This window comes from Chinchilla lanigera, unplaced genomic scaffold (assembly GCF_000276665.1).
Source record: "Chinchilla lanigera isolate Chin_1 unplaced genomic scaffold, ChiLan1.0 scaffold00096, whole genome shotgun sequence".
Lineage (NCBI taxonomy): Eukaryota > Metazoa > Chordata > Mammalia > Rodentia > Chinchillidae > Chinchilla > Chinchilla lanigera.
In genome coordinates this window covers 5208829-5236079 of record NW_004955497.1, presented here as the reverse complement: position 1 = coordinate 5236079, position 27251 = coordinate 5208829, and the positions used below count along the sequence as shown (strand labels likewise).

General features: G+C 42.4%; 1 protein-coding gene across 4 annotated transcripts in view; it reads right to left on the bottom strand.

Moving 5' to 3' along the window:
* The window catches only part of LOC102024131 (phospholipid-transporting ATPase IB), a gene marked incomplete at its 5' end in the record, with an annotated part of 454403 nt that overhangs the window by 208878 nt on the left and 218274 nt on the right, over positions 1 to 27251 (bottom strand). For all 4 annotated transcript variants that reach the window (XM_005406335.2, XM_013505503.1, XM_013505504.1 and 1 more), the window contains 2 exon segments: positions 10405 to 10515; positions 16141 to 16324. In XM_005406335.2, coding sequence (XP_005406392.2) covers positions 10405 to 10515; positions 16141 to 16324 — 295 coding nt within the window.

The following is a 27251-nucleotide window of genomic DNA, read 5'->3' as shown; positions in this document are numbered from 1 at the left end:
CAGCCTAGATAAAATATAAAAGAACAGAAAGGAACTGCTAGTTGTCATTTCGTCGCCTGCTGCCTGCTACCTTCTGCCTGTCATGAACTGTTTTTCCTCTGTGATGCCACCCTGCCTTGGAGCCAACCAACTGTGGACTGAAACCTCTATGAACTGAGAGCTAAATAAGCCTTTCCGCCTTTAACTGTGAGCGTCGGGTATTCTTCCTCAGCAATGAGAAAAGTGACCAAGCGTGGCATACCATACTAATAATGACCTTGAAAAGAGTAAAGTAACCCATTCAGGTGAGGCTAACAACCAGGTAAAAGCTTGTAAGGTAACAGTTTGTGTTATGAAAAAGCAATTCTGCAATTGGCAAAGGACTGACAAAAAGAGTACCAGAACAGCATGCAATTTAAAGGACAAATAAGAAAACTTCGCCCTATAATCTCCAGGTTACAGAGGCCAATATTTTAATCCATATTTTACTGGTACACTGGAGGTACAAATAGGATTTAATAGGATGAATCTACCTTGCCTCGCCTAGGTTTGAAAAAACAAGCAAGAGAGACATCACTCCTCTTGTTGAACCTTTAAATAGTTCACTCAGCCTGCAGGACCTTGGACTTGAAAAATACCCAAGGTATCTGCTGGAAAAACAATCTAGCCACTCCAATGAGTTATCAGGATGCAGCAGAGATTATTTACCACTTAAAAGCACAGACACTTACTAGAGATAGATGAGCTTCCCACCGTGATTAAGTATAAACAGACTCTGCCTGGCCTGGAGGTAAAAGTCAACAAATGCTTAAGTACAAGAAAAACAAATTGCATTAACATGAATAACTACATTTTACTTGTATACATAAGGATGTTTTTAAACTGCTGGCCAAAACCCACACTCATTACTATGTCGGGGGGACTGGTTTAGAGAAAAGAGCAGAAGAGAGGGCATCTCACACCTCTGCTAGCACATGTGGGACCCTCAAGCCCACACAACCGCTTTCCACCATGGCAGCGAGGCATCGTGACTCCTCGCAGCCTCCTTCCCAGGCTCTTGATCTGCTACCAAACACGCTCTTCCTGCTGTCACACAGGTTTTCCTGCCTCCTGCAACTGAATCTCCATTCTTGATGTCAGACAGACATTGTTAAGTCAGTGCCACTGAAGCCTTCTTCAGAATGGTATTATTTGGGTACACAGAGATAAAAATGGGGAGACGGGCATGAAAAGTGAATCTGTGCTCAGACATTGTCTGGGTAAATTTTAAAGCTTAGAAGAAATCTGATGTCAAGGTTCTGGGGCACCTAGGTCTGCAGGGGAAGGTGAAAGGATAGGAAGAGATACAGGAGAAGAACACAAACAAACCAGATATTGAGAAAAAACACCCCGAGAAAACTTTATGGGTGAAGTCACAAAAATGAAAACCCACTAAGAGTCTCACTCAAAATAAAGTTTAGATGAAGGCGGGAATATGTTCTAAGAGTGTAATTAAAGTTATTCTTTATTCTTTGAAAAGATGTGATGAGTCACCGTGTAGCATAAATTCATCTTCTAGTACTTGGGGGCGTGGCTCCATTAGAAAGGCACTTCCTAAAGAAAAAGCAAGTAATATGCTACCAAAGTCGTGTTTTTCATAGTTAAAAAAATAAAGGTAACAAAAAGAAAACACAAAGTCTCCCGCAATGATTTTCACCTTCTGTACCTAGTCCTGTAGGGAGCAAAGGAGTAAAGGAACGGTCTCTGTCCTTAAGGAAGTCACAGCCAATTTGGAAAATGAAAGTTAACCCTTCAAGCGATCAGTACGGAGCTATAGGGGTACGATCTCTGCATGCAGTAGGAAGGGGAGAAAGTTGGAATGTGGTAGTGTTCATGTGTGAGGTGAAGTGCGCTAGATCCCCACGCTGGGGTTTTATGTTGCTTCTGCCACAGGAACTAGGTGGGAGAGATTGCGGGCATCCCAGTGGTAAAAGCTTAGTGCCAGCCCACAGTCAACCATCACAGTTCCTGTGGTCCTAGAGGTCTTTTACACTGACTTGGATTTTGGCTTGTACTTTTTTATTCCAAGGATGCTTACACATTTTATGGAGTTTCAAAAGACTCAATTTTTAACCGATCAATCCCTAAGTACATGGGTTGTTTTTTTTTTAATGCTGGGTTTTTATAATGATCCTTTTCAGTAAGGCAGCTGTAAAACCATCGTTAGAAAAACCATACACTATCACGTGTAAAAGGCATGAGTCTATTTTTATAAAGTTCAAAGCGACTGTGAATCGTTCAGGGGAATCCCTCCAGACCGCTAGTGTTTCGCTGGCTTTATAACCATCTCCTCCTGCTCCCCTCCACCTCTGACTGATAAACTGCCGGCGCTACCCGCTAGCAGCAACCAAGCGGCTTCTGAGAGAACATTCCTAAGCACATGCCTAACTAGATCTGCAGCCATCTTCGGACTGAAATATAAAACCCCTTTCCTATTATTTACTGAGGGCGCAGCTAACTCCTGACATTTATCACAGAGCTGGAACAAACAGTGTGGAATGGGAAAGACAGGTGCCGGCCTCTCTTTGGTGCACTGACCCGACCCTCTCCTCCTGGCCCTTTCCCCTGATCAGCTCCTCCTCGACCTTCACATCTTAACTCACTTCATCCTGGGACACAGAGGCCTCAACCGACCGCCACTGTAAAGCGGCACTGCTTCTACGAGTTCCCATTGCAAGCTGCCAAGCAGAGCCACGATGCTGGATTATAACCGCGGGGCTTCTGATGTGCATTCCCACTCTGTTACAAGAGAAGGGTCCTGTCCAAGTCATCCCCATGGCCCAAGAGTGCATGATTTGAGAATAAGGCAAGAAAAGCAGAATTCAGAATGTGTGCATTTCAAGTTAATTTCCCAGTTCCCCAGTGGCAAGTGTCTCTAAATAGGTCTCCCAACATCTAAAACTTTAATTACTGGGGCTGGGGATTTAGCTCCGTGGCACAGGGCCTGCCTGGCAAGCACGAGGTTGTGAGTTCAATTCCCGGTACAGGAAAGAAAAAAAAAAAAAAAAAAACCCCAACACTTTAATTACTGCTTAACAATTATCAGCAGAAAATAGGGAGCACCCGGATAATCACGGACTCCCTAAGTAGAGAACCTGTTGGGATGGGGCTTGTTCCAACTAGTCCTATGCACGCAGAGTTCTCCATGCACACAAACACTGGACCACTTAAACACGTTCGCTTCTTCCTACTCCCCTTAGACAGGGAACTCGGCAGAGCTGATCTTCTTATCCCTGATCTTAACACTCCCTGCGCCGGCTATAGACTAGGCGCTCAATATCTGATCCAAGCTTTTCACAGAGAATGGATGCTCCGTACACTTGATGAGGCCACGGCACTTACAGAAACGCCATATGTGACCTGTCCCTTTTAGTCTGTCTTTTGTATATTAACATGCTAACACTAAGTTCACATGCCAGGCTAGCCCTTCAAGTCATACTGGAAACATAAAGCTACCTCTGCCAGCGCAGACACACAGATTATAGGAGGAAAGCTCAGCAATTAGAAAATTTGTTTGTTATCATAATGAAATCTCTCACATGTCAAGGATGAAACACATTTTGTCAAGCTATATTTAAGTCATACATTGTATTTAGGAGTGCAGAAAGTCACTACATGAAATTTTTATAATGGTTTTGAGCACTTATTCTCTATGAGTTCTAACATTGAAAGCAAACGTCTACTCCAAAATCAGTGACTTTACAAAAGTATAAAACAGCTAAGGAAATACTGTGTATTTTCTTTTTGTTTGTTTTTTTTTGTTTTTGTTTTTTTCCAGTACCAGGAATCGAACTCACCACCCTGGTCTTGCCAGGCAGGCGCTGTGCTAATGAGCTAAATCCCCAACAGGAAATACTGTGTGCTTTCAAAAATCAAAAATTCAAAGTACTCATCTGCTGACAATATTTAGGATTGTAATGGTAATTTATATAAAATATACTTAACCATTTTCAAATTTGACTGTACAGGAAACAAAATGTTGTTAAGCCTTTTGTCACATCCTGCAGTGTTACAGAAAAGTTTTTTGCTTGTTTTGAATGTGTCAGATGCTGACAAATTTTCAATAGCTGTCTACTGAATTCTGTTGCTTGGGTTATGTTGCATACCAAAATTGCTATGGCCTAAAAATCCCTATTTCTATTCAGTGATAATATTTCCAGACTTCCTTGCTAAATATGCTTCCCTTTTCCTGGCCTATATCCCATACCCCAAGACAATACTAGAATGACTCTAAGGAAATACTACAATTTGTTACACAACTTGCTAAAAATAAGTAGACTCTCCAAGTAGCATATTCTGCCTGTGTTTTCACATGAATATTTGTGTGTTATGTTTATTGTCCATGTACAAATCACCAAGTAGCAATCACCATGATAATTTCAAAGTCTCAACTCTACATAAAACACAATTTGGCATAACATGTTTATGCTATACCAAAGTTTACTAGTGATCCATATTAGAATATTTTCAAAATATAGGTTAAATTTCAGTTTTTCTACTTAAACTATACTACCGCTAACATTTTATTCCAAGTGGCATTTTCCCAGGGTTTTTAAAAGTCCAGAGACAAATGCAAAGCTAGGCAATGCTCAGAATGCTGCTGCTACTGCTACTGTGCTTCCAAGCTGTGTTCTACTCAAGAAATACTGAATAACTCCTAGTCTTCTGATTAGTGTAGAAACTTTAAAGAATTCATTGTCAAGCTTTTCTTTTGGCTACTACAAAGAGTTCACATCAGGACTTCAGAAATTTATAGGGACCCTAGCCTAACTTCTTCATCCCCAATTTTGCATTTAAAGAAAATTCTTTCCATTGTCAAAATCAAAGAATTCAGAGCAATCAGTCCTTGCCTAGAAATTACAAGGACAGATATTTACATAATGGTCATTATGTATGCCCCAGGCTTAAAACTGCAAAATTACATTTAAGTTCTCTGCTTACCATCAATCTTACATATGAAATCATTTTTACCATGTAACCTGCTTATTCCAAAATAAAAAAGGGAATCCCAGCTTGAAATAGCAATAGGACTCCGACTGAGTTAATTAGATCACATTCACTGGCCATTCATACACCCTGTCCTACCCGATCTCTTGCCTTTGCTAATTTTATTCCCATTCCCACCTTCCAGTGCAGGCACGCAGGGCGCACACACACCCAGGTGGCCTCAGGAATCCCTTCTGCCCTGCCAGGCTCTGAAGTGCTGCATCTTTGAGCCCCTATGGGATCCCACTTTCTCTGAAACATGGGCCACCTGGCCGCCGCCATGGAACTTATCATTTAATTGGCCTAATATGAAACAAACTCCACTTAAAATATGTTTTTCAAACCTTCAAAAAGCTCTCCCAAACACACACTCTGCTTTTACATTTTCTCCTCTTCAAAGTGACTAGGCAACAAAGGGCTTGTGACACTCTTTCTCCTTCCCTCCCTTCCTCTCTCCCTCCTTTCTTCTTTCTTTCTTTCTTTCTTTCTTTCTTTCTTTCTTTCTTTCTTTCTTTCTTTCTTTCTTTCTTTCTTTCTTTGCCTTCCATTCCCATCCCTTCCCTCCCCTCCTTTCCTTCTTTTCTCCTTTCTTCATTTTCTCTCTCTCTCTTCCTCTCTTTCTATTTTTATCGAATGCACTGTAACAGACATAACACACAGCACCACCGCAGCCACTTTTCAGGGTCCAGTTCCAATCATTCACGCCTGCACTGCCCTTCCGCTACATCCACATCACTGAGCAACCATCACCCGCCCGTCTCCAGCGCTGTCTGTGACATTCTCATCACCACCACCTCTGGGAGGCAGACACAAAATTGCCGACTTGTTTCTCCTGATAAAAATTCCACTTCAGTCCACAGATTTATATAATTTAGAGGGGTACATCTTGGTGTATGTTAATTACACACAAACAAAACTTATCAAAGACAAAGAAGGGGGATGCAGGGGGAATAGAAGGCACTGAAAATTGGGTCCCACGCTGCAGAGGGGCAGTGAGGGGGCGACAGAGATTCTATGAAATGTCAGGGGACTCTGTGGAGAGTTTGAAGACAAACATGCATTCACCACCCATTCACTGCCAACATCCTGAGCGTCTCTCCTCCAGATGTTTCAGAAATTCCTACTGGTCTATTGAAAGGAATAGTCAATGCTTACATTTATTTTTCTTTTCAGTTTTTTTGACCAATTTTGCATGCTTATATCTAGTAATCTGAGCAACTAATCTGAAGACAGCAATATGCAATATAACAATCATTGTTGGATTCCTACCATCTTATTTAGTGAATTGTATCGTTTCTAATGTTTTTTTTTTTTATTATTTTTCATTCTCTTTAAAATAAGAAAAAAATACAAACAAACAAAAAAAGGAAACTGTATTTTGCTGCATTAGAGATGGTTGAGAAAGCACAACTAGTGTTTTTTATAAAAAATCAAAAGCTCCAAATTAAGGCAGCAGCACACAGGATGGACATAAAGGTTGTACGGATTTTCACTTTTGCTCATTAACAGGGCCAGCATGAAAACACAGATTCTATTGTTTTATTCTTTTTTAAAAAATCACTTAAAGGGGCTGGGGTTTAGCTCAGCGGCAAAGTGCCTGCCTGGCAAGCGCAAGGTCGTGAGTTCTGTTCCCGGTACCGGAGAAAAAACCAAAAAAAAAAAAAAAAAAAATCACTTAAACTAATGGCTACTTTGGCCTGAATAAATTTTATGTGACACATTCAACAAGTGGTAAAATCCACCAGAAACAAAGAATCTGTTATACAGACAAAGTACATAAATGGAGCACATGCTACATTCAAGGTACTGTGATAAAAATAGTCTAATTAGATCAACTTCATTTTAGTGGGATGTCTATGATCTGTGTAGAGGGAAAGCTGTTACCCCACAAGACTCCTTTTGGGTGAAACTGGAGAGGACATGAGTGGTTATCAGCACAGGAAGTGGGTAAACAGATTGCGGGAAACCATACAGTGAAATATCATGAACCACATCTATATGTAGGAACCGGGAATGGTTTCAGAAACACACTTTTAAATGAAACATGAATTGCAGAATGAGCAGTATGATGACATTTATCTAAAAATATTTGCTTAATATCTCAGTAACTGTAGAGAAAAAGATCAGGGCAGAAAATACATGAGGGAATGACAAGGAAAGTAGAGGGAATGTCCAGTGTATGCTTTGTGGAGCAGTGGGAACACAACCGTATACCCCTGTGTACCTTGCTGAGAAAACCCATCTTATAGGTTAGTATACCAGGCAAGTACCTTGAATAATGTCACAGGCTTACAGGTTTTCCCTACAGTCTTTACTGGCAATTCAAATCATTTAATGATGATATTACTCATAATAACACCTAAGGCCATGAAGTGTGTGTTTTAATTTGCTAAAACATTTTTTGGGGGTGGTACTAGAGATTCAATCCCAAGTCTTCACATTGAGCTACACATCCAGACCTTTTTTATTTTTAAATTTTCAGACAGAATCTTGTTAGGTTGCTAAATTGCCCAGGCTGGACTCGAACCTGTGGTCCTACAGCCTGAGCATTCCAAAATGCTGGGATTACACGTGTGCGCTACCACATCCAACTAGAATGTAATTTTAAGTGACTGGTGTTACACGTATCAGAATATTTAAGATGAGAACATACTGGCTATTATTAGAGGTCTTTCCCTGACTTATGAGAAAACTAAGAGAAATGAGTAATGTATTTAATTTATTTTCACTTCAGTAACTGATTATAAGGTTACCTCTAGTCCTTTTTTGCAAATGAAAAAATCAACTTATAAAAATCTTTGCTATTACAGATTAAACACATTAAAATGGTACGCAAGTAATACCTTCAGATTTTTCAAGTTTTATGTGAAGTGTGTGCTGATGCCAGGAAAATAATTTGGCAATAACAGACACTGTCTGAGTCTTTGCTCTAACCATTTGACACAGTCAAGGGTTTTGTTTTCTGATTTCCAAATTAATATCTTCTAGAAACATGAAACTGAAAATTAGGCACAGAGTAGTGGGAGTCTTTTTGCATTTTTTTTTAATTTTAAAAAGAACATTGGAAAAATCCATTTACAGAAGAGCCTTTGACAATTGTCGCTCAGCTATAATAAAAAAGTTAATTTGAAACACTCTGTGGCACTTTCAGGGCCTCGTTCCAAATAGAATTTTTCAGACAGACTAAAATCATACTCTTCTCAACCTCAGCCCACTCCAAGTTAAAAAAGAAAAGGCAAGATAGTGGGTGCAAATGACTAGGCAGGGCCCCTGAGGGGCTGTCCGGAAAGTGACAGGCATGGTAGCTTCATGCAGAATGTCTCGATAAGAAGTCTAGACTATCTACAATCTGCCGATAGTGAGGAAAACCAGATTATTAAGAAAACTTCTGAATCCAACAGCTACAAGAGCACAAAACACTGTGAAACTTGGGATGGCATGCAGGAACACAATCATCTATGACCAGTAACTCCTATTGCGGATGCAAAAGCAGGGCAAAGAGGAAAGGGGAAAACATCTTTAAGTGGCAAAAGGAATTGTAAAAATACAAACAGGAAGAAGATAAAAACTACAGAATCCACTGCACTAACATAATCCTATGTTCTTAGCCAGAGCAGGTGAAGTTGAATATGCCAGCATAAATCAAGCATATGAATTATGGATAATTTTTGAACCTGTATATGAATTATGGATAATTTTTGAACCTACATTGATTTTAACTTCAATATACTGAATAAAATGTCAGTGACATCACCAAATTTCCCAAGGTCCTGCTGACTATTTTCTTCCTAAAGAGATAATACTGATGTGTTTAATATAAGCACATATCGTCTCACACCAAGGATCCACATTAAGGACACGTCAGCTTTGAAAACTTTGCCTACATCTCTTTCGATCACCTGTAAGACACCTTTAAAAAGACATCTTTGAGAGCTTCAGTGTGCGCCATGAGAAGCATCCTCCCCACAGACGCAGCCATCCCCCGGGCACACAGCTGGGCGAAGAGGCTGCCCCTTGTGCAGATGAGAAAAATGCATGACGGTTTCCAGGTGAGCCCCAGGAAGTGTGAGGGACGGAGGAGCAGGAGCTATGTTTCTGCCCCATTTACACCTTTGGCCGTAGCCTTGTGCACAGCTTGGGAAAAATCACCCTTTCTGGTACTTTAGCTACCAGATGAGTGACATGAGTCTGTCTGACCCCGATGACTCATTAGGAAAGATCAACAAGTTGGTAGAGAAGCCATCAGTCACGCTTCCAGGAATAAGCCACTTGTCTGAGCTGAATATTTTAAGAGATGATATAAGAAAAGGATCTCTGCCTTGATTACTATCTTTGCCAAGAGCTCAGAAACCGAACAGAATGAGATACTAAAACACTATAAACAATGAACAGAGAGTGACTATCCCTTTCTATTCCTTCATAGAATGACTGCTTAATTCTCTTTTGCTAAATATATTTGGAAACCCACTAATCACGTTAACGTCAAAGCCATACCTGAGCAGCAAACTGTTCTTAAGAAGAAACAATGAAGCGACCAGCAGCACTGGTATCAAACATTAAGTGCTTTTTCTATGTTTTCTTGGGCCCAGTCCTCTGGCAAGCACATCTATTTTATTTGTAGCTGAATCACCATCTTGGAAAATTGCTGGACAAAAAGAGTATGGACTCACTGCAACTTTTTAAATTATCTTTTTTGCTTCTGTCCCACTGCCCTGCTCACTCCCATATCTTCCCCATACAAGTGCTATACTAGTGTCTGATATCCCAGGATCAGTGCAAGAATGCTGAGGAAACCCAGATAGCACATGAGAAATAGGACAAGTAGTCAGGCCCTGTGCAAAGTCTAGATGTGGCTCAGTGCCCGCCAAGAAAGATGAGAATGTCTGCCGGGGGGCACCAGCCGCCATGGCCTCCAATTACTCCTGGAAAAGCAGGGTGTGAGTGACAGCAACACCCTCCTCCAGCCAGCCACACAAAGAAGCAGGGAGAGAGGCACCCGGCAATCAGGAGGGAGAAGGAGGGTGCAGGAGCAAGGCGTGGCTGGCAGCAAAGAAGGCTGAACCCTGGCTCTGGTTATCCAACACAAGGCTCAAGCCACAGAGGGTACAGCCAGCTTCCAGGGAGGCCACACAAGTCAAGTTTGCTGAATGATCCACTTTTGGAATACTCACAGCAGCGAAAATGAAATGTGATGTCTTGGAATTCTTGTTCCTTGAATTTTTCTAGGTAACATATTCAAATTTCATGCAAAAATTCAAAAAACATTCAGTAGTCTTCGGTGTAAGTGGGTTAATAAGTTGTAGCAGCATCTTTTCACTAATTTCACATTGACAAAACCCTTCCTTGAGACAACTTTACTTAAAGATGCCCCCCTCTGGGCAGAAAGGATGTCTTCCTTACCTCAATGATGTAGAGGACCACATTCTTGTAGAAGCAGTACAGTATGCACTTGGTCACCCGGTTGTAGCTCCAGGCTCCATGGACCAAGAGTAGCTTCTCCAAGTAGGAAAACTGAAAGAGGAGAACGCAGTCAGAGCCTGCTCTTGAGGAATGAAAGTCACAAAATGTCCTTACAAGCAGAAAACAGAGAACACAGGTAGAGGAAACCAGATTCTATAGGGTACCTCACAAATCCATCCCCTGAAGGGGGAGCTTTCAGGCCACAGAACAGCTGAATTCTCCCAAATCTACCCTAATTGTTATTATTTATAATTATTATTATTATTATTATTATTAAGGGTACACACGAACTGTCCCACTATCAATGTAATAATTATTATTATAATCTCCTAAATCTACGTAATCATTATTTTTTCCCAAAGATGCTGTAGGCTTCTCACGGCGACACTCACAGAATTCTACTGAAGATAATGCTTTTTTTATCGTCTTAATTATTAAAAATTACAACTTGAATTAGAAGAAAAGTACAGTGGGAATCAGACATCTCTCCACGGTGCAGTCATGGATTTTTAGGGTGACAACAGGAGCAGGACACAAGGGACACTCATGTAACAGTGCGTTTTTTTTTTAAAAAAGGTACGCAAGTGTACACACGAACTGTCCCACTGTCAGCCTGCAAGTTAAAAACATGTACACATAGGTACACACACAGACATATGGAGACAGAGGCACATAAACACACTCAGGGACACACACAGAGAAGACACAGACACCAACACACATACACAGATGTTCACACACAGAGATACACACAGTCACAACACGCACAAACTGCCTCCACTTCCACACACGTTTTGTTCTCATTGCGGCTCCAGCTGGTAACCCTCGCCAGAGTACTGAGCGCTTGTGGCAGCTAACTGGCTTGAAGTCAAGAGTGACACCATGGCTCGTGTAGGCTGAGATCGGAGCCAGCAACACTCCAACAAAATCTACAAGTCCTCTTTCAGGTCGGGGACCTTTGAATGACTTCTCTTTGGCCTCCCCATATCCTGACTCTGTCTTCTGTGTCCTATTCTCAGGAGGCCTAAAAAGTGTGAACCTTGAGCTGGAGGGAAGGAAGTGAGGTTCTTCCCCCATCTCGGTTTCATAGATCGCGTCATGATCTGACAGGAATACACTGTGAGGAGAAATTCTGTTTAAATTCACACCCTCTATGCATTCAAACGGCCTCACGCTAGGCTGAGACTCCCCTTGGCTCCTGCTGTGCTGGCACAGGGTGTTTTCCAAGGCTTCCTGTGTTAGACGTTCAGTCTCGGTGGGGGAGTTTTATGAGGCGAGCTAAGGGAACGTCCTCAGGAGGAGCTTGTTCTCTGGGACCCTGGTTACTTCCCGCAAGAGGGGCCTGGCTCCACCCTGCTCTTCACCTTCCGGTTTCCACTCATCCTCTTCCTTCTCACATGAGCTCCCACCACGATGGTATCCGCTCTCCATGTTGTACTGCAGCGAGGAGGCACTCACCAGAGCCAGCTGCTCAGAGTGAAAATCTTAATTCTTCCGTTCAGAGTCCCAGCGTCCCTGCCTCTGGGCAGTCTACAATGGTAACCCCTTAAGCTACCGGGAGAGACAGTCAGGCCTATTTGAGAACTTCTCAGAACACTAGAAATTCCTTTGCTATTGTCCATTTCCTATTATTTTTTTTTTTATTTTATGAAAAAACTAAAACAAAATTTCATAACAAAATAATAGGAGAATGACAGTAGTTAATATACTGCATACTGTTATCTCCAAAGTAGCTACTCAGAGTACAAGATATGGGCAAAAAATCTCTCCAAATGCTATTAGTACAAACCTTTCTTTTCAGTGAACTAAGAGAAATTAGTACTACAACCTGTTTGTATTTTTTTTCTTTTCCCTTCCTTCCTTCTCCTCTTCCCCCACCCTAGTTCCTCTTTCCTTTTGAACAATTTCTTCCTGTTTCACAATATACGTCGTGCATTTTGGTCCTTATTTACTCTTTCAGTTTCTCACACCAGGGAGATAATACGATGTTTACACATGTGAATCTGATTTATTTCACTTATGAGTATGGCCTCAAGTTGCATCCATTTATCTATAAATGTCTCACGTTTATCCTTCTTTATGGCCAAGCAGTACTCTATTGTATAAACAGACCACATCTTTTTTTGTCCATTCCTAGGCATTTGGGTTGTTTCCAAGATTTAGCTATTAGAAATTGCACTGCTATAAACATGGGAGGATATATATTGCTGTGCTATGGTGTTTTTAATTCTTCTGGGAAGATACTAAGAAAGAGAATAGCTGGGTCAAATGTAACCTCTAATCCTAGATTTTGAGGATTCACCACACTGATTTCCACAGTGGTTGTACTAGTCTATACTCCCACCAGCAGTGGAGAAAGGTTCCTTTTCCCCACAGCCCCACCAGCATTTGTTATTGGTTGATTTCTTGATGATAGCCATTCTTTCTGGGGTGAGATAAATCTTAGTGTTGTTTTAATTTGCATCTCTCGAATGACGAATAATGTTGAACATTTTTTCAGATATTTATTTGCCATTTGTATTTCTTCTTCTGAGAAGTGTGTATTCATTTCATATTTTTGGGTAGAGTCTTTGAAGTCGGGGGCTCTGATTTTTTTTTTATATGTTCTAGATATTAAACCTTTGTCAGAAGGACAACTGGCTAAAATTTTTCCCCACTCTGTGGGTTGTCTTTTCACTCTGTTGGTGATTTCTTTTGCTGTGCAAAAAAGCTTTTTAATAAGGTGAGATCCCAGTTGTTGATTCTTTGTAGTATTTCCCACACGGTCTGGGATTTGTTCATGAAGTCTCTGTCTACCCCTAATGTCTTTAAGATTTCTACCTCTTTTCTTTTCCAGTAGGTTTGGTGTTTCTGTTTCAATATTTAGATCTTTGATCCATTTTGATTTTAGTTTAGTGCATGGTCATAACACGGGTCTAGTTTCAGTCTTCAGCTGTTAGATAACCTTTGAAATTAAATTTAACTATCTGTAGAAAAGAAAGACCCTGAGTGAAAATAAAATACTTTAAGAAAATGTCAGGAGGAAACCGCATACTGGTTCCCATTAGAACTAAACGAGATGAGCTCCTGGGTGAAGTCACTTTTCAATGAGCTCTTGCAGAAGACGAGAAGGCAGGGCCGCTCATCCACGTACTTCAGAACTGAAGGGACAACTTCAAAGTGGCAGAAGTAGGTGTACATGGAAAAATAAAACTCTCCATAACGCTCATTAAGGATTCCAAAGGGGAATAAGGAAATCATAAGATAACTAGCTAAACAAATAAAAAGGAAGTTTGCATTTGACCTGGACCCCCTGGTGTTAAATTTCAATGGGCACTAGAACATCTGCTGGAGTCATCCTGAAGGCATCCACCTGAGTGTTAGGATGATTTGTTTCCAGGAAAAAAAAAATATATATCCTAAATCAAAATGCTGTCTTCATGAGGTCATTCAAAAGACATTAAGAAGGCAGGGGGCGGGATGGTTCTCTCCGGAGGAGAACAGGAAGCTGGGGCTGCAGGCACCGCGCTACACCTATGGCAGCCAAGGCCACGCAGGGACGGGCAGCCTCACGGTGAGGTTGTCGGTCCCGATGGCCCCTGTGCAGAAAAGCAAATGGCAAGCAGGAGAGAAACAGAACCGGAGCTCTGTCTACTTCACAGCTTTCCTAGGGCAAAGCTCAGAGCGAAGTATTTTTTCTCTGCTCTACATCACTTTACAGGGTATATCCTCAAAAATCCAATACAAATGTACTTGCCCCCATGTAAACAAACAGATAAAGCACACAACGTTAACTTCGGGGAAATTTATCATTTCCATGGGGCAAAGAGATGCCTCTGACGGTGGCACTTCTGGTGTAGAAATTAAGGAAGAAGCGGCACAGTGGAGGGTGAAGAGCTGGTAAGATAGGCCCAAACTCAGCCCTGAGATAACAGCATCCTCTCCTAATCACAAACAGGACCAGGAGCAGGAGAAACAAGGGCCTACAGACACGTGTAGCCACATCCATTCTTTCAGTAGAGTTGACCATTACTCTGACGGGCAAGAACAGCCCAGATGCAGTCATAAAGCCCTACCCCGTGGTCCGCCCTTCTCTGACATTTCAATTTAGGAGCATAATTGCTGCAGATCCCACGACCTATTAGTATGCAGTTTCCATACAACGAGTCATGGAATCTCCCTTCCCTGGACATTTTTAAAGGAAAAAAAAAAAAAACCAGACAAATATTTGCCTGGAACTCCTAGGAAACCTCTTAAGATCCCTTCCAGCCATATGATGTTATAACTCAAGTATTTAATAATGCTGGGATGTATAACATGCATGGTTGCTGACAGCATACAGGAAGCGTAAGTCCTATGGGTCTCTGAGCAGCTGACCCAGGAAGGTAACCGGGCAGGTGTGTAGGGAAGGCCAGGGTCTGCCTCTCTCCGACTCTGGCTGCGCTCAGGCCTGAAGAAAGTTACCTGATACAAAGGAACGCTGGCTTTCCCAACTGTAAAATCAGAATCCTTCCTCTTATCTAGTCTAGGAATTCTCTTTCGGATTTATTTGAAATCAACAAAGGAATAAGCTTGGTTTTGTGCACTTTTCAGAGCCATGTGGATGTTTGTAACTCCTCCCTGTGGCTGCAGAACACGGAGCTAGGAGGGAACTTGCGAGGTGATGCAACACAGAGCCCTCCTTCGGGGAGGCAGAGCTGCGAACCGCGGAGGACCGTCCCCCAGGCCCTGGGGTGCAGGGAGCTTGTTCGCGTTCTAGATGCAGACCGTGATTTCAGCCTGACTGTGTACACATGATTCAGATGAAAACATCCTTTAAAACTCTAAGGCCAGAAATAGGTGGGAGGTCTTGTTAACTGATAAGGCTACAGATACTGAGTCACAACTCACCGTCATCTGAAGACAGGAGACAGGAATGTCTCGGGATCTGGATTATCCAGAAGCCCAGTTATCTAGATAGAAACCTTTGGGGTCAGGAGTCTGCTCTTATCCCTCCCCTTTGAGGTGCCATTAAGAGATGAGCAAGTCTTTCATCCTCAGGCCACCTGTGCAGTCACCACGAAGGGCATCAAAAGCCTCTGCACACAACTCAGCTCATGTAGGAATGGGATAAACTTGGTGGACAGCAGGGGTTTGTTTGCTACTGACCCTGAGGTCACGGTGGCCTGACCCCGGCTCATGTGCACAGTAAGTCACCTCACAGCAGTGCTCACTGCTGAGCAGGGCTGTAGGTCACTGCCTTTCCCTGATGTGAGCACCTGGCAAGTGCACGCCAGCACCTCCAGGAAGGGGGCGGGTGCCAGGAGGCGATGGTAGGGAATGGCTGTTAACGGCGCAGCTGTCCTGCAGCAGGGAACAAGTCTGAGAAGCCTGTGCAGCAGAAGAAGGAGCGGCGGGTGAGAGAAAATACTGGCAGGACCGGGGAGCTCTTTGCCAGCAACAACACGACGCCTGGGTAACAGGGAAGCAGAGCAGCCCCATGCTGACCAGAAGAAACTAGACTGGCAATATGAGGCCTGTGGACTGCAGAAGATCAGAACAACGTCGAAATCTAAATGCATCACAATTCATCTACACAGCAACATCAACAAGGGCGGCGAAGTCCTTGGGGCTGGACTGTAGGAGAAGCACCAGGCCTCCATGCCTGGCTACCGCTGCTATCAACAAGACCAGACAGCTGGCCATCCACAAACTGACCTGCGCAATGGCGTAATCCGAGTTGTTGGTGGCTTGCATGCCTTCGTTCCCACTGATCCCCACTCCCACGTGGGCCGTCTGGATCATCCCGACGTCATTGGCACCGTCCCCAATGGCGAGAGTAATAGCCTTCACCCGCTTCTTCACTACGTCTACGATCTCAGACTTCTGCAGAGGAGACACCCTGTGAGAAGAGAAAGAAACGACGACGATGTGTGTCTTCCTAGAAGAGACAGCTGTAATCAACATTCCGCTGTTACAAGGGCAGTTGTTGGACGGTCTCCAGATCCAGTACATTTGTTTTATGCTCGTGTGCAAAGAAGCTTTTAGAAAACAGTAGCTGCGGCTTCCAAGTGTTTGCCAACTTCACAGATGAAATACACAACTCAAGACTAACTTAAAACACAGGCTATCTGCAATTGCCTTGCTCAGTGAGAGCATGCAAGCAAAATCTTCAGCGGGGAGCATGTGCCCTGAGGAACCATAAAGCCGGTTAAGACAGTTACAGGGTTCTTCAGAAATGCTTTCCTAATACACCAGCATGTTAGCACAGACTCACATCCGCCCTTTGCTGCACATCATATACAACCTAGGGCTGGGAAATAATTGTGTGTCAAACCTGCTTCTACAGAAGGAAGGAAAACTGGTGAAACTTGACAAAGGACAACCATAGAGCCAAGAAAGAGGAAAGAAGAAAGACTCGCCCATCTCCACCCAGAAGTAGAGATGTGTTTGAAGGGCAACCAGGGCAGAAGGATTGAGGAGCAGGAGTCCCAGCTGTGCATCTAGCATAGCTGGACTAGGCAGAAGCAAAGCCCAGAAGGGGAAGAGAAAAGTAGTCCGTATCTAGAGAGGCTGTCTCCACCAGGCATTGCAGGAGGCAGCAGGATTTTCATGGTTTCTCCAGCTATTTGAAAAGAAGGCCTAGAAGGCCTAATCTGTGCATCTAAAGTGCGCCAATATTAATTATAACGAAGTGTTTAACCAGAGTATGAGACCAAACTGTCCAACAGCATGGAAAAATGCTAGTGTCCCAGGACTGATTTATTTTAAATTCTGAATTGGTACACTGATATCTGATTTGGGGAATTCACAAGTAAACTCCTCAGTCAGTTACACACACACACACACACACACACACACACACACACACACACAGGGGAGGGGGCACAATAACCAAAACCCTTTTTCCAGTTTCCCAGAGGTATACTGGCTGCACTTGTGGACTGTACTTGTAACCTAAAACGTACAACAACGTGCCCAGTGAGAACTACGATGGTGCATATGGCCTCCACTCACAAAGATATCTGCTCCTAACAGAAAACCAGTGCTACCCTACATTTCATTTTACCACTGTGGAAAGCCTACTGGTGAGACAGTAAGCTAAATGCAGCACAGCTTTTGCTATACTCAGCGACAAAGTTATAAACATGAGAAAAACAATTGTAAGAGTTTAAAGGGCGTGAGAAAGGAGGTTGTGCAATCGAGCATCCCCTTTATCTGTTTCACAAGGGTTGGCAACAGCAGCAAGTCGGTGCCTCCTGGAGTAGCTGCAACCACTAAAAGGTATTACTTTCTCCTTTGTTGTTATTGCACGTATTTAAAAGTACCCATTCTACCTTTGGCGAGGCCAGGATAAGTATAAACCCTCTTCTGTGTATTTGGAAGGCTTAAATATAAAGACATCTATCACATTCTTCTTTTTAAAGCTCAGTTACGGCTAACTAAATACTCCCAGTTTCTTCAACACTTATTTAATAGGCGAATTTCAGAAATTAAAAACAGCTGTAAGCAAAACAGTGGGCCTTAGACTGACTTTCATGCAGTCTAAAATGAAGTCCCGGGAAGCTCTACTACTTATCCCAGCCACTAGTCACTCTGGCCTTTCTAACAGAAGGAATATGAAGCTGAATCTATTCCTCTGCGCTTGTGCAACTGTCACTTGGAGCCAAGGCCTGGTCTTTTTGGCAGAGGTCGTGCACAATTCCTATTCCATTTTTAACTCAATAAATCAGGGATCAAATATGTTGGGTAGAAAACAGCCCAGGAATCAGAATTCAATACCTGAGTCTGACTTTTTCTGTGCCCCGTCTAACCACGCAAGCAGGGAAGAGATCCTGAGTCTTTTCCTCCAGGGAATGAGGGAAATGAGAACCGCCTACCTCCTGAGATGGTCTTGATGTAACAATGTGAAGTCATCACGCTACCTGCCAAGGTGGAACAGCAGTCATCTCCCACTCCACCTGGCATGGAGCTATCTGCAAAATCTTAGTTGTTGAAGAAAAAATGGACTGCTGAGAATTTCATGGCCTTTGATCCAGGGCTCCCAGTGTGTGTGTGTGTGTGTGTGTGTGTGTGTGTGTGTGTGTGTTTGTGTGTGTGTACACACACATGTGTAGGTACCTCGGAGGTGTTTGCAGCTGCAGGAAGTTTTAAATACTAAGGGAAATACAACAGTATCGCTTCTCCTGGGTAATAGTGCGAAATACTAGTGGAAGTTGCTGAAAATTTCAACACTAGATCATGCTACATTTCTTTTCATGACATATCTTCATGACAGTGAGTTCTCATGGTTACAATTATAAGAAGCAAATACTTTGTGAGAGTCAGTGTGTAACAGGGAATGAGAGAGGTGGCATCTTGTGCTACTCTAAGTTTGAGAAACTGGGCGGTGCTTAACAGGCCCACCGTAGTACACCACTGGAAAGTGGTTGTAATTATTTAAGGATGGAGGGAATAAATGTTTTTCTTTTAATGCACTGTTGTCTCAAATTTCTACTAAATTGTTAGGCCATAAATACTTAAATGATTTGGCCTTTCCTACTTCAAACTTTGAAATGGTTTCTTTTGGCCTAGGAGTTTTAGGAATTGTGGAGATGCTAAGGGCAATGGCACGGGAAAAGCTGGAAGCCTCTACAGGAACCACTTCTCTCCATGATTGCATCAATTGCCCTTTAAGTATGATCATTCCCTCGCTCAGGTGGAGCTTCTCCTGAGCAGACTGTCGTGTAACTTTCAACTTTCTTCTGCACTCGGGAAGATAACACAAAAGAACAGGGAACAGGGACTCACATCACTCTATAGAGCCTTTTGCTGCCACTTCTCAATATACATATCACCAAATCAAGCGTCCTGGTATTTTCCTGGCAAACCTGAGCTGGTGTGGAGAAAAAAAATGCCCACCAGCAAGGATGCATGGCACTTCACACCCGAGGGGGCTGAAAAAATCATGGAGGTGGAACAGGGAAGGAACTACACAGGTAAGGGTGCTCTTCAAAGTGCTCTTTAAAACTCTTGGTTTTCATGAGAGGGTGCTATTGCTTGGATCTGATGTGTCCCACATAAGTCCATGTGTTAAGGGCTCAGAGACCAGCATGGAGATATTCTGAGGTGGTGGAGCCTTTAAGAGCTCATTGGGGGTCTGCTCTCCAGGGACAGTGGGGCCCCTTCCTCTCATTTTTGCTTTCCAGCCCCAAGATGAATGGCACTGGTCTGCTACACACTCCCCGTTATTATTTACTGACTTGCCAGGGGCTCACAACAACATAACCAACCCACCATGGGCTGAAACCACCAAAACCGCGAGCCAAATTAAACCTTTCCTCCTAACAAGTTCATTATCTCAGATATTTTGTTATAGTAAAAAGCAAGCTGGCCAACAGAGTTTAGTGATAAGCCAACCAATAGGAGAGAAGCTAGAAGTCAACCAGATTCACTAAGTCTACGCTTTGAGGATTTGGATATCATATAAGCCAGTGATTCTGAGGGCTGACAGCACGTTCAGCGAATATCTAACATCCGCCTTTTTCCAGAGAGCAAAAGTAAGGGGTAAATAAAGCAAGTCAGATCCCAGCACTTTAGGAGCATGGACTTATTAAACCATGGATTTACTATGCCCTCACCTGTAATGCCTTGAGAAAACATAATCTAGCACACACTAAGGGTTCAAAGCAGATGTCAACCGGCTGATTTCTGCAGAACTGAACCATTATGCTTTAGTCATATGTATTATTTTAGTATGCCAAATTACCAAAAAGCACAAACTAGCTTTCTTAATCTTCATTTGTGACCTGGAATGACATGCCACACCTGACAGGCATTCCCAGCATATAATGCATTCATCCCATAAAATAAGAACTCCAGACCATATCTGAGCTGAGTGAGGTACAAGAGCTATTACTATAATCTATCTGGATACATTATGAATCAAAATATAAATGCAAAGAATTCAGCTGGAGGGGTAGTCTCTCCACTTTACTGGCTAACACAAATTCTGAAATGAGAAGTTTTTCTTGTGTGACTTGAAAAAAATCTCAGTATCTAGAGGTATACCATTTTATGGGGTATGTGTTCCTAATATGTAAAAACTAGCTCTAAATTCATTTCAAATAAAATTTTATTTAAGTGAAACCAAGGGCAAGTGCTTTTATAGAATTAATAGTCATTCATTAATTTATCTGATACACAAAAGCCTGGCCTCAGAGTGAGTTTCTCTGTTCCGATCTTGTAGCACACTGGGAGCAAACTTAAGTGAATTCCTTACCTTCTCAAAACTCAGCCGCTCAGAATGCCAGAGTGCTGGATATAGATTATGTATTTGAACAGTGAGTTCACCTGAGCTGGAGGGGTACAAGGAAATCCACCCAAGAGCATCCAAGAGAAAGTCAGACCCCAAACACTTGCTCGTTAACCAGATTCACTAAAGGCTTTCACTGACTGGACTTCCAAGTATCTTTACTCCAGACTCACAGTCCTCGGGACCAGAGGGGAGTTTGACGACCTCCAGCCTAACCAATGAGTCTCAAACTTTTATGAATATCACGATCACTGGGAGAGCATGTAAAGACACAGACCCAGGCTCAGGGAGCTGGAGGTGCGACCTGTGAATGTGGATTCTGAACCAGCTGCTAGCGATGCTGACTCTGCTTGCCTGGACACGCACTGAAGTAGTTGATGCGGGCCTGGATCCATCCTTTCAGTTCAAGCTTTTAGTTAAGCTTAAATTATAAAAAAAAATTCTATAGTGATTAGCAGAAACACTGACATGTCCTTTCTTTCAAGTCACACACACACACACACACACACACACACACACACACACGGGTTCTTCTTTATTTTTAAACTTTACTAGTAAGTATAAATTTTCATTGATTATTTAAAATATTTTTTTAATCTGGGTGCCTCACATAAGAAGGTGGGGGAGGGATACTCATCAAGGTAAAACATAAGAGACTTCAGGCTTTTTAAGAATGATGCAGAAACCAATTTACCTTTAAAAAGCCTAAAGCTAAATTTACCTTAAAAAGCCTAAAACACATAGTAATTTAACTGTTAGGAAAAGTGCTACAACGTACCAGATTTGCTTCCAATAGTGCTCATTCTTAAAGATAATATTCTACAAAAGGGATTTTTTGACTATAAAGTCTACTGAAATAAAATATTTTACCATCTTTTAGTAGTAAGTTATCCTAAATGTTTCAAAAATTGCACTAATTTAAAAATTCTCGGGGCTGGGGATTTAGCTCAGCAGCACAGCGCCTGCCTGGCAAGCGCAAGGTCGTGAGTTTGATTCCTAGATACTTTTGAGATATATAGATCTAAAATTTAAAATTAATTGGAGTATTCCACCTATCTGTTTATTGAATGTTTCCCTGGCTGACCACTATGTTCTTCCTGTAGACGTACTTGGGATGTTTATACAGCACACAACGAGCCGGTTGTCCTGGCCTCTGCCATCCACACTGGGATACCTTTTATCGGGGCTCTGCCCCAAAATGAGTGGCTCTCTCAAAATGTAATCTCATTTCCTAATTCCTCGCTGCATCTCCTCATCCCTCTAACTTCTAAAAGTAGGTAGTAGTTTGGGTAGCCTGAGATGGTCCTTCGGGCACGGGGGCAGAGGTGGGAATGGGAGCAGGTACTTCAGGGCCAGCTCTCGTATAGGCGCCCAGTGAAATTTCAAGGGACTCACTCAATACTGCAGTTCTCAAGTAGACTTAAGTAGCTCCTTCACAATAAAATGTACACATGGAGAGGGGCAATCCTATAAATAAGGAAGCCATAAGAGTATGTGCCTCAGAAAGATGGAAAAGTTGATGAATGGTGAAAGCAATTTGGTGTTCACTTCGAAGAGCACCATACTGGACCAGGAAAGGGCTGAAGCCAGAGTGCAGTACATTGTACATGGAGCAGCGAATGCTCACACCGGGGAGAACAGTCGGAGACCACGGCTGGAAGAGAGAAGCCCACACGAACAGTTGTTAAATGAGCCACGCATGCAAGCTCCTAGAGATGAGTTTCCAGCTTTGGCCCCTTCACAGCAGAAGGTTCTGTCCTACCCAGAACTTCCTCTGAGGATTAGGATGTCATGGAGCCCTGTCCATGGATGAACTTCTTTTAATCCTTAAAAATTTCTAAACCACACTTGATTTTTGGTCATAAAATGCCTTATACTCTAAGTTTCCCTTCTTTCCCTAATCTCATCAGTCACATTATAAAAGAACAGAAGGAATATGGATGGCAGGAATAATGTGGCCTACTCAAGTTTCAAGAATTGGCCCTAACACTATTTAATTGATATATTTATTTTTAGACACTATGCAACTGGTTGCATTCATTCGTGGGAGTAAATTTATCTCTCTAACCTTCACAAAAATACTCATGTTGTCTTTCATTCCTTTTCTGTCCATCTGTTTCCTCACCCTACCCTAATATCTAATTTAAGGGTTTGTACAATAGACATTCAATAAATGGCGATTATCAAAATCATTATTCCAAGACTAATTACATACATAATCACAATTATGGACCAGGAAAATATGCAGTTCTATGTAAACAAAAATATATTGGCTCCCAAATAAATAACAGAGATAGGAACATGCTGTTGGCAGGCCATTGTGAAAGACTACTCACAGATGGAGAGAATCAAAGGAAGATAAGACTGGACAGCTCTAGGAGACCCAGATTTATTGTTTATGGAAAGCAGAAGAAACACTCACTCCACTGTTGCTGTGGTGTAGGAACAGAGTGTCTGCAGACTTCCCGATCAACACACCAGTGGTCTTGACTCCGTTTCCTACTCATGTCCTTAAAACCATTCTAGGTCTGTCGTGACCACTCCTAATAGTGGGTGGCAATAATCTCTGGCTTCACAAAGTCGCTCTCCTGGGAAAGGATAACACGGCGCCTCATCTTCCTCCTCCTTGCTGCTTTAGACCACCACACTTTGTTATAAGCCAACTGCTAGCCCTCTTTATGAATAGATGCAGCAGGGTTGGGTGATGCAAACTGTCCAGTCTTTATGTTTAAGCACCTCACCAGGTATGCGTTCTTTGCAAAATTATTTAAACTTCAAATCCAATTCTAACACAATCTCACATGCTTCAGGAGTACCTTTGTGCTACTGATAACTATTTAACACAGTGTCTAGTAGAGTAAGTTTTGAACTTGTGGACCCAGTGAGATGATGAACTTGTATAACTATTGATGACAGCAATTTGCATAAAATAACTATGAACCCTGTTGCAATCCAGTCACCTTTGTGAAACACAAGTTGACACCAGTTGTGAAAACATTTCCATATTTTTCTACTATCAGCTGTAAGGTCCTTTCCTCACATTACACCAAAGTTTTCTGTGGTCACAGTACTATGAGAAGGCAAAGGAGAGGGCAGGGGCAGGCAGTCATGTGACTACCCTGCTTTATGTCTTGGGAGTATAATTCCATGGTAATTTTAGGAATTTAACAGATAGATTTTGGCATATGTTCAATTTGACTTGCAGAAAGCTTAACATTCCTATGGCATTCTATAAGAACAAAAGTCATTTTCAACAGGGTATAAGAGTATCAGCTTTTCCAAAGTATTAAGAGAAAATGTTTCCACATTCCAGAGTAGACTTTTTAGGTATAATTCAACTTTCAAAAGCAGAATCTGAGCTCTCCTTTGCACTCCACAAAAAACCAGAGATATTTAAGTAAATATTCTTAAATTATACTAGCACTGACTGATATTTAAATGATGCATTTAATGTTTTCAGTATTTAATAATAAAAAGTTTAATTATTTCACACACATATTCCACTCAAAACATAGTCTTGGCTCTGCTGTAAACCTTTTATTTATTTATTTTTTGGATAGTGTTGTAGAAGTTACCGAGCCTCTCATTTTGGATCATTGGCCTAGAGCTCAAATATTAAGAACTTTATTTTATTTCATTTTACTTTGCAGTGCTGAGGATCAAATCCAGGGCCTTATACATGCTAGGCTTGGTGAGTGGCTGAGCTGGAGATCGACCACACATTCAGGGGGCTAGAGCAAGGCCAGTCCCAAGAACACAGAGCTCCAGAGGCGAGCCATGTATACAAGTTGTTAGGATTAGAGCAAGGCCAGTCCAGTAGGTGTTTCACTTTCAGTGTTCTCAGCAAAACACTGAGACCTTGTACTCTAGGCTTCACCTGTACTTCCCGCCTTTTTACTGTGTATAAATACAGAGGCAGACCATGCTGGGTTGTTGCTGCCTCTACCTCAGAGAGGTCAGGTCCCACCCAGTCTCAGCTTTTCTTTCAGTATTTGCCCATAGTTTTTTCTTAATCTCCCGTCGTCCCCTCTCAAGACCCTGTCGGCCGCGTAGATCACGGCCCTAGGCAAACATCCTACCACTAAGCTAAAACTCTTATTCACTCAAGTATGAAGAATTTTAAGACTATCCGGTCTAACAAACGGAAGTTACTCTAATATAGTATCTAAATCCTGATGTGAAACTCTAAAAATTTCCATTAAAACAGGACTTTTAGTGGGGCACGGTTGCACATTGCCTGTAATCCCAACACTATGGGAAGCTGAGACAGTAAGATCCCAAGTTCCAGCCCAGCCTAGGCAATTTTGCCACTTAGCAAAACCGTGTCTCTATTAAAAAAACAAAATAAAGAAAAACAAAGATTGGGGATAGAGTTCAGTGCAATGGCCCTGGGTTCAATCTCCAGTAGAAAACAAACACCAAGAACGCTAAAGGGAAAAGCCCTTACAACTGGTTTAAAGATAAGGCTGTCTGCCTATCTTACTGATTTCAATTATGACATGGCTGGTGGTGCTTTCTGCAGCCTATGAGCATTCCGCGCTTCTAGGAGTCCATCGTACCACTGCGAGCATTCGGGGCAATCTGATATTCTTTACTAACTAAACAAGCCCTTATAAGTCGATCCTGTGTCACAGCCATAAATGCTGCCTTGGCAGCTGAGACCCACAGAAGGGCTCTCAGAGAAAGGGAGAATGTCTTCCCTGTCTGCTCAAGATCAGTTTACTTTGCCACTGGCTGAAGGCTCACTTTGAAATAAGAATACTCTGCTTAGGGGTTCAGAATTTATGCATCTGTACTTGTGTCCATGACAATTTTACGGCATCTCCAGGAAACAGAACAATTAAAGCGACGCTCACACAGGAGCCCAGCTTCTGAACACCTAACACGTCCACAAAACGATGTGGAATGGGTTAAGATCTGGACAGCTGCATTTTATGTAAAAACTGAATGGGATATATGTTGTGAGTTACGCGTGGTTTTGTATTCACTGAAAGCAGCTAGTTACAGCCCGCCTCTTCCTGTGTTCGGCTCAGAAGAATAGAGCAGTCTAGGAAGGCTGGGATTTAAATAAAAGATACCAGATCCTTCTGTTCCCAGGCTGAAGTGGGAATTAGAATAACACATTTAAATACCTTAATGTTTTTAGCACAAAAAGCATTAATTCGATACTCTGCTTCCTTCCAACGCTTCACGAAGGCCCCCAGCCCCCTCTCGAGAGCGTCTGCCTTCCTTGAAGTGCACACACACATACTGCTCCCCACTGCAAGCTGCACTAGTATTTCAAAACAGCGCGCCTGACCTCTGCAGTGGGGCAGGTGGGAATAGGAAACAGAGCTGAGAGGAAAGCTGAGAAGTGTTTGAGTTTTGACATTTCAGAGCAAGCTTACGGCTCCTACAGGCTTCATGAGCTCATGCACCCCTGACAATGAATGACGACCAAGGTGCTTAGAGGGATTTTAATTAGGCTTGCCCTTCCTCTGTCACCTGTGCCTGGAATACAAGGTCATCTGACTCCCAGTCTGGCTTACAGGCCAAACTGTGGCTACCTGAACTCTGATAAAAACAAAACACAACAGCAAAAAAAAAAAAAAAAATACAAGGTGGGGGACAGCTCATCAGTTTCCAGGTCTCCCTCCAGTCCTTGTCCACGCTCGGAGCCACGGGACAGCGGCAGGCAACAGCACGTGTGCTTCCCACTCGGGCAGTTCGTTTGCAGATTGGTGTCTGTTTCTCCTTTCTTCTTCTTCTTCTTTTTTCTTTGCAAGAGTGGAATTTGTTGGATGAGAATACAGGCGAGTCACTCAAAGTTCTTTCCTCTAAATAGCATTTATACACATGCCTGCTGAAAGCCTGAAGCCGGAGTTTAGCGAACACCAAACTAAAGGTCAATCACCGGATATAATAATGCTTTTCTTTTTCATGACTATATAGGTAAAAATGTTTTTTAAAAAGGCACAGCATTTTCAAAGGGTCATTTCAAAAGAGAACCTAAAAGTGACTCCTAAGGATTCTGTACCCCTGCTAAAGTCTTGTAGAATGACTAAGATGGACAGGCAGACCTTAGGAGGACGGGATGGGCAGCACCTGGTGGTGGGCGGGATGATACCAGCGCAGCACACGCCCCCTTGAGGATCTGCCTCCAGAGAGGACACAGACCCCAAGACACTGCATATGCACAGAAGAAATTATAGCACTGATTATAATGGGAGCTGACATAACCTATGCAAAGTGTGGTTTGCTACTTCAATTCATTAATTCCTGGGACAAAAAGCTGATGTGAGTGTAGGTGGCTATGTCTTGTCTCCATGAAGAGCCTATGAATTTGGTGTTTGGGATTTGTTTTATTCCTCTTTAGATCCCTATGGTTTGCCAACAACAGGTAGCATAGATAAAACATATCTTTGTTTAATTTACCTATACTTTTGTAATGGCTTTGTGGGCTCAAACTTAACTCTCTTCTTTTTCCTTCTCCTTATTTACAGTTGTTTCAAAACATTTCACATTCAAGCACCTGGTTATTATGTCAAATGAATAA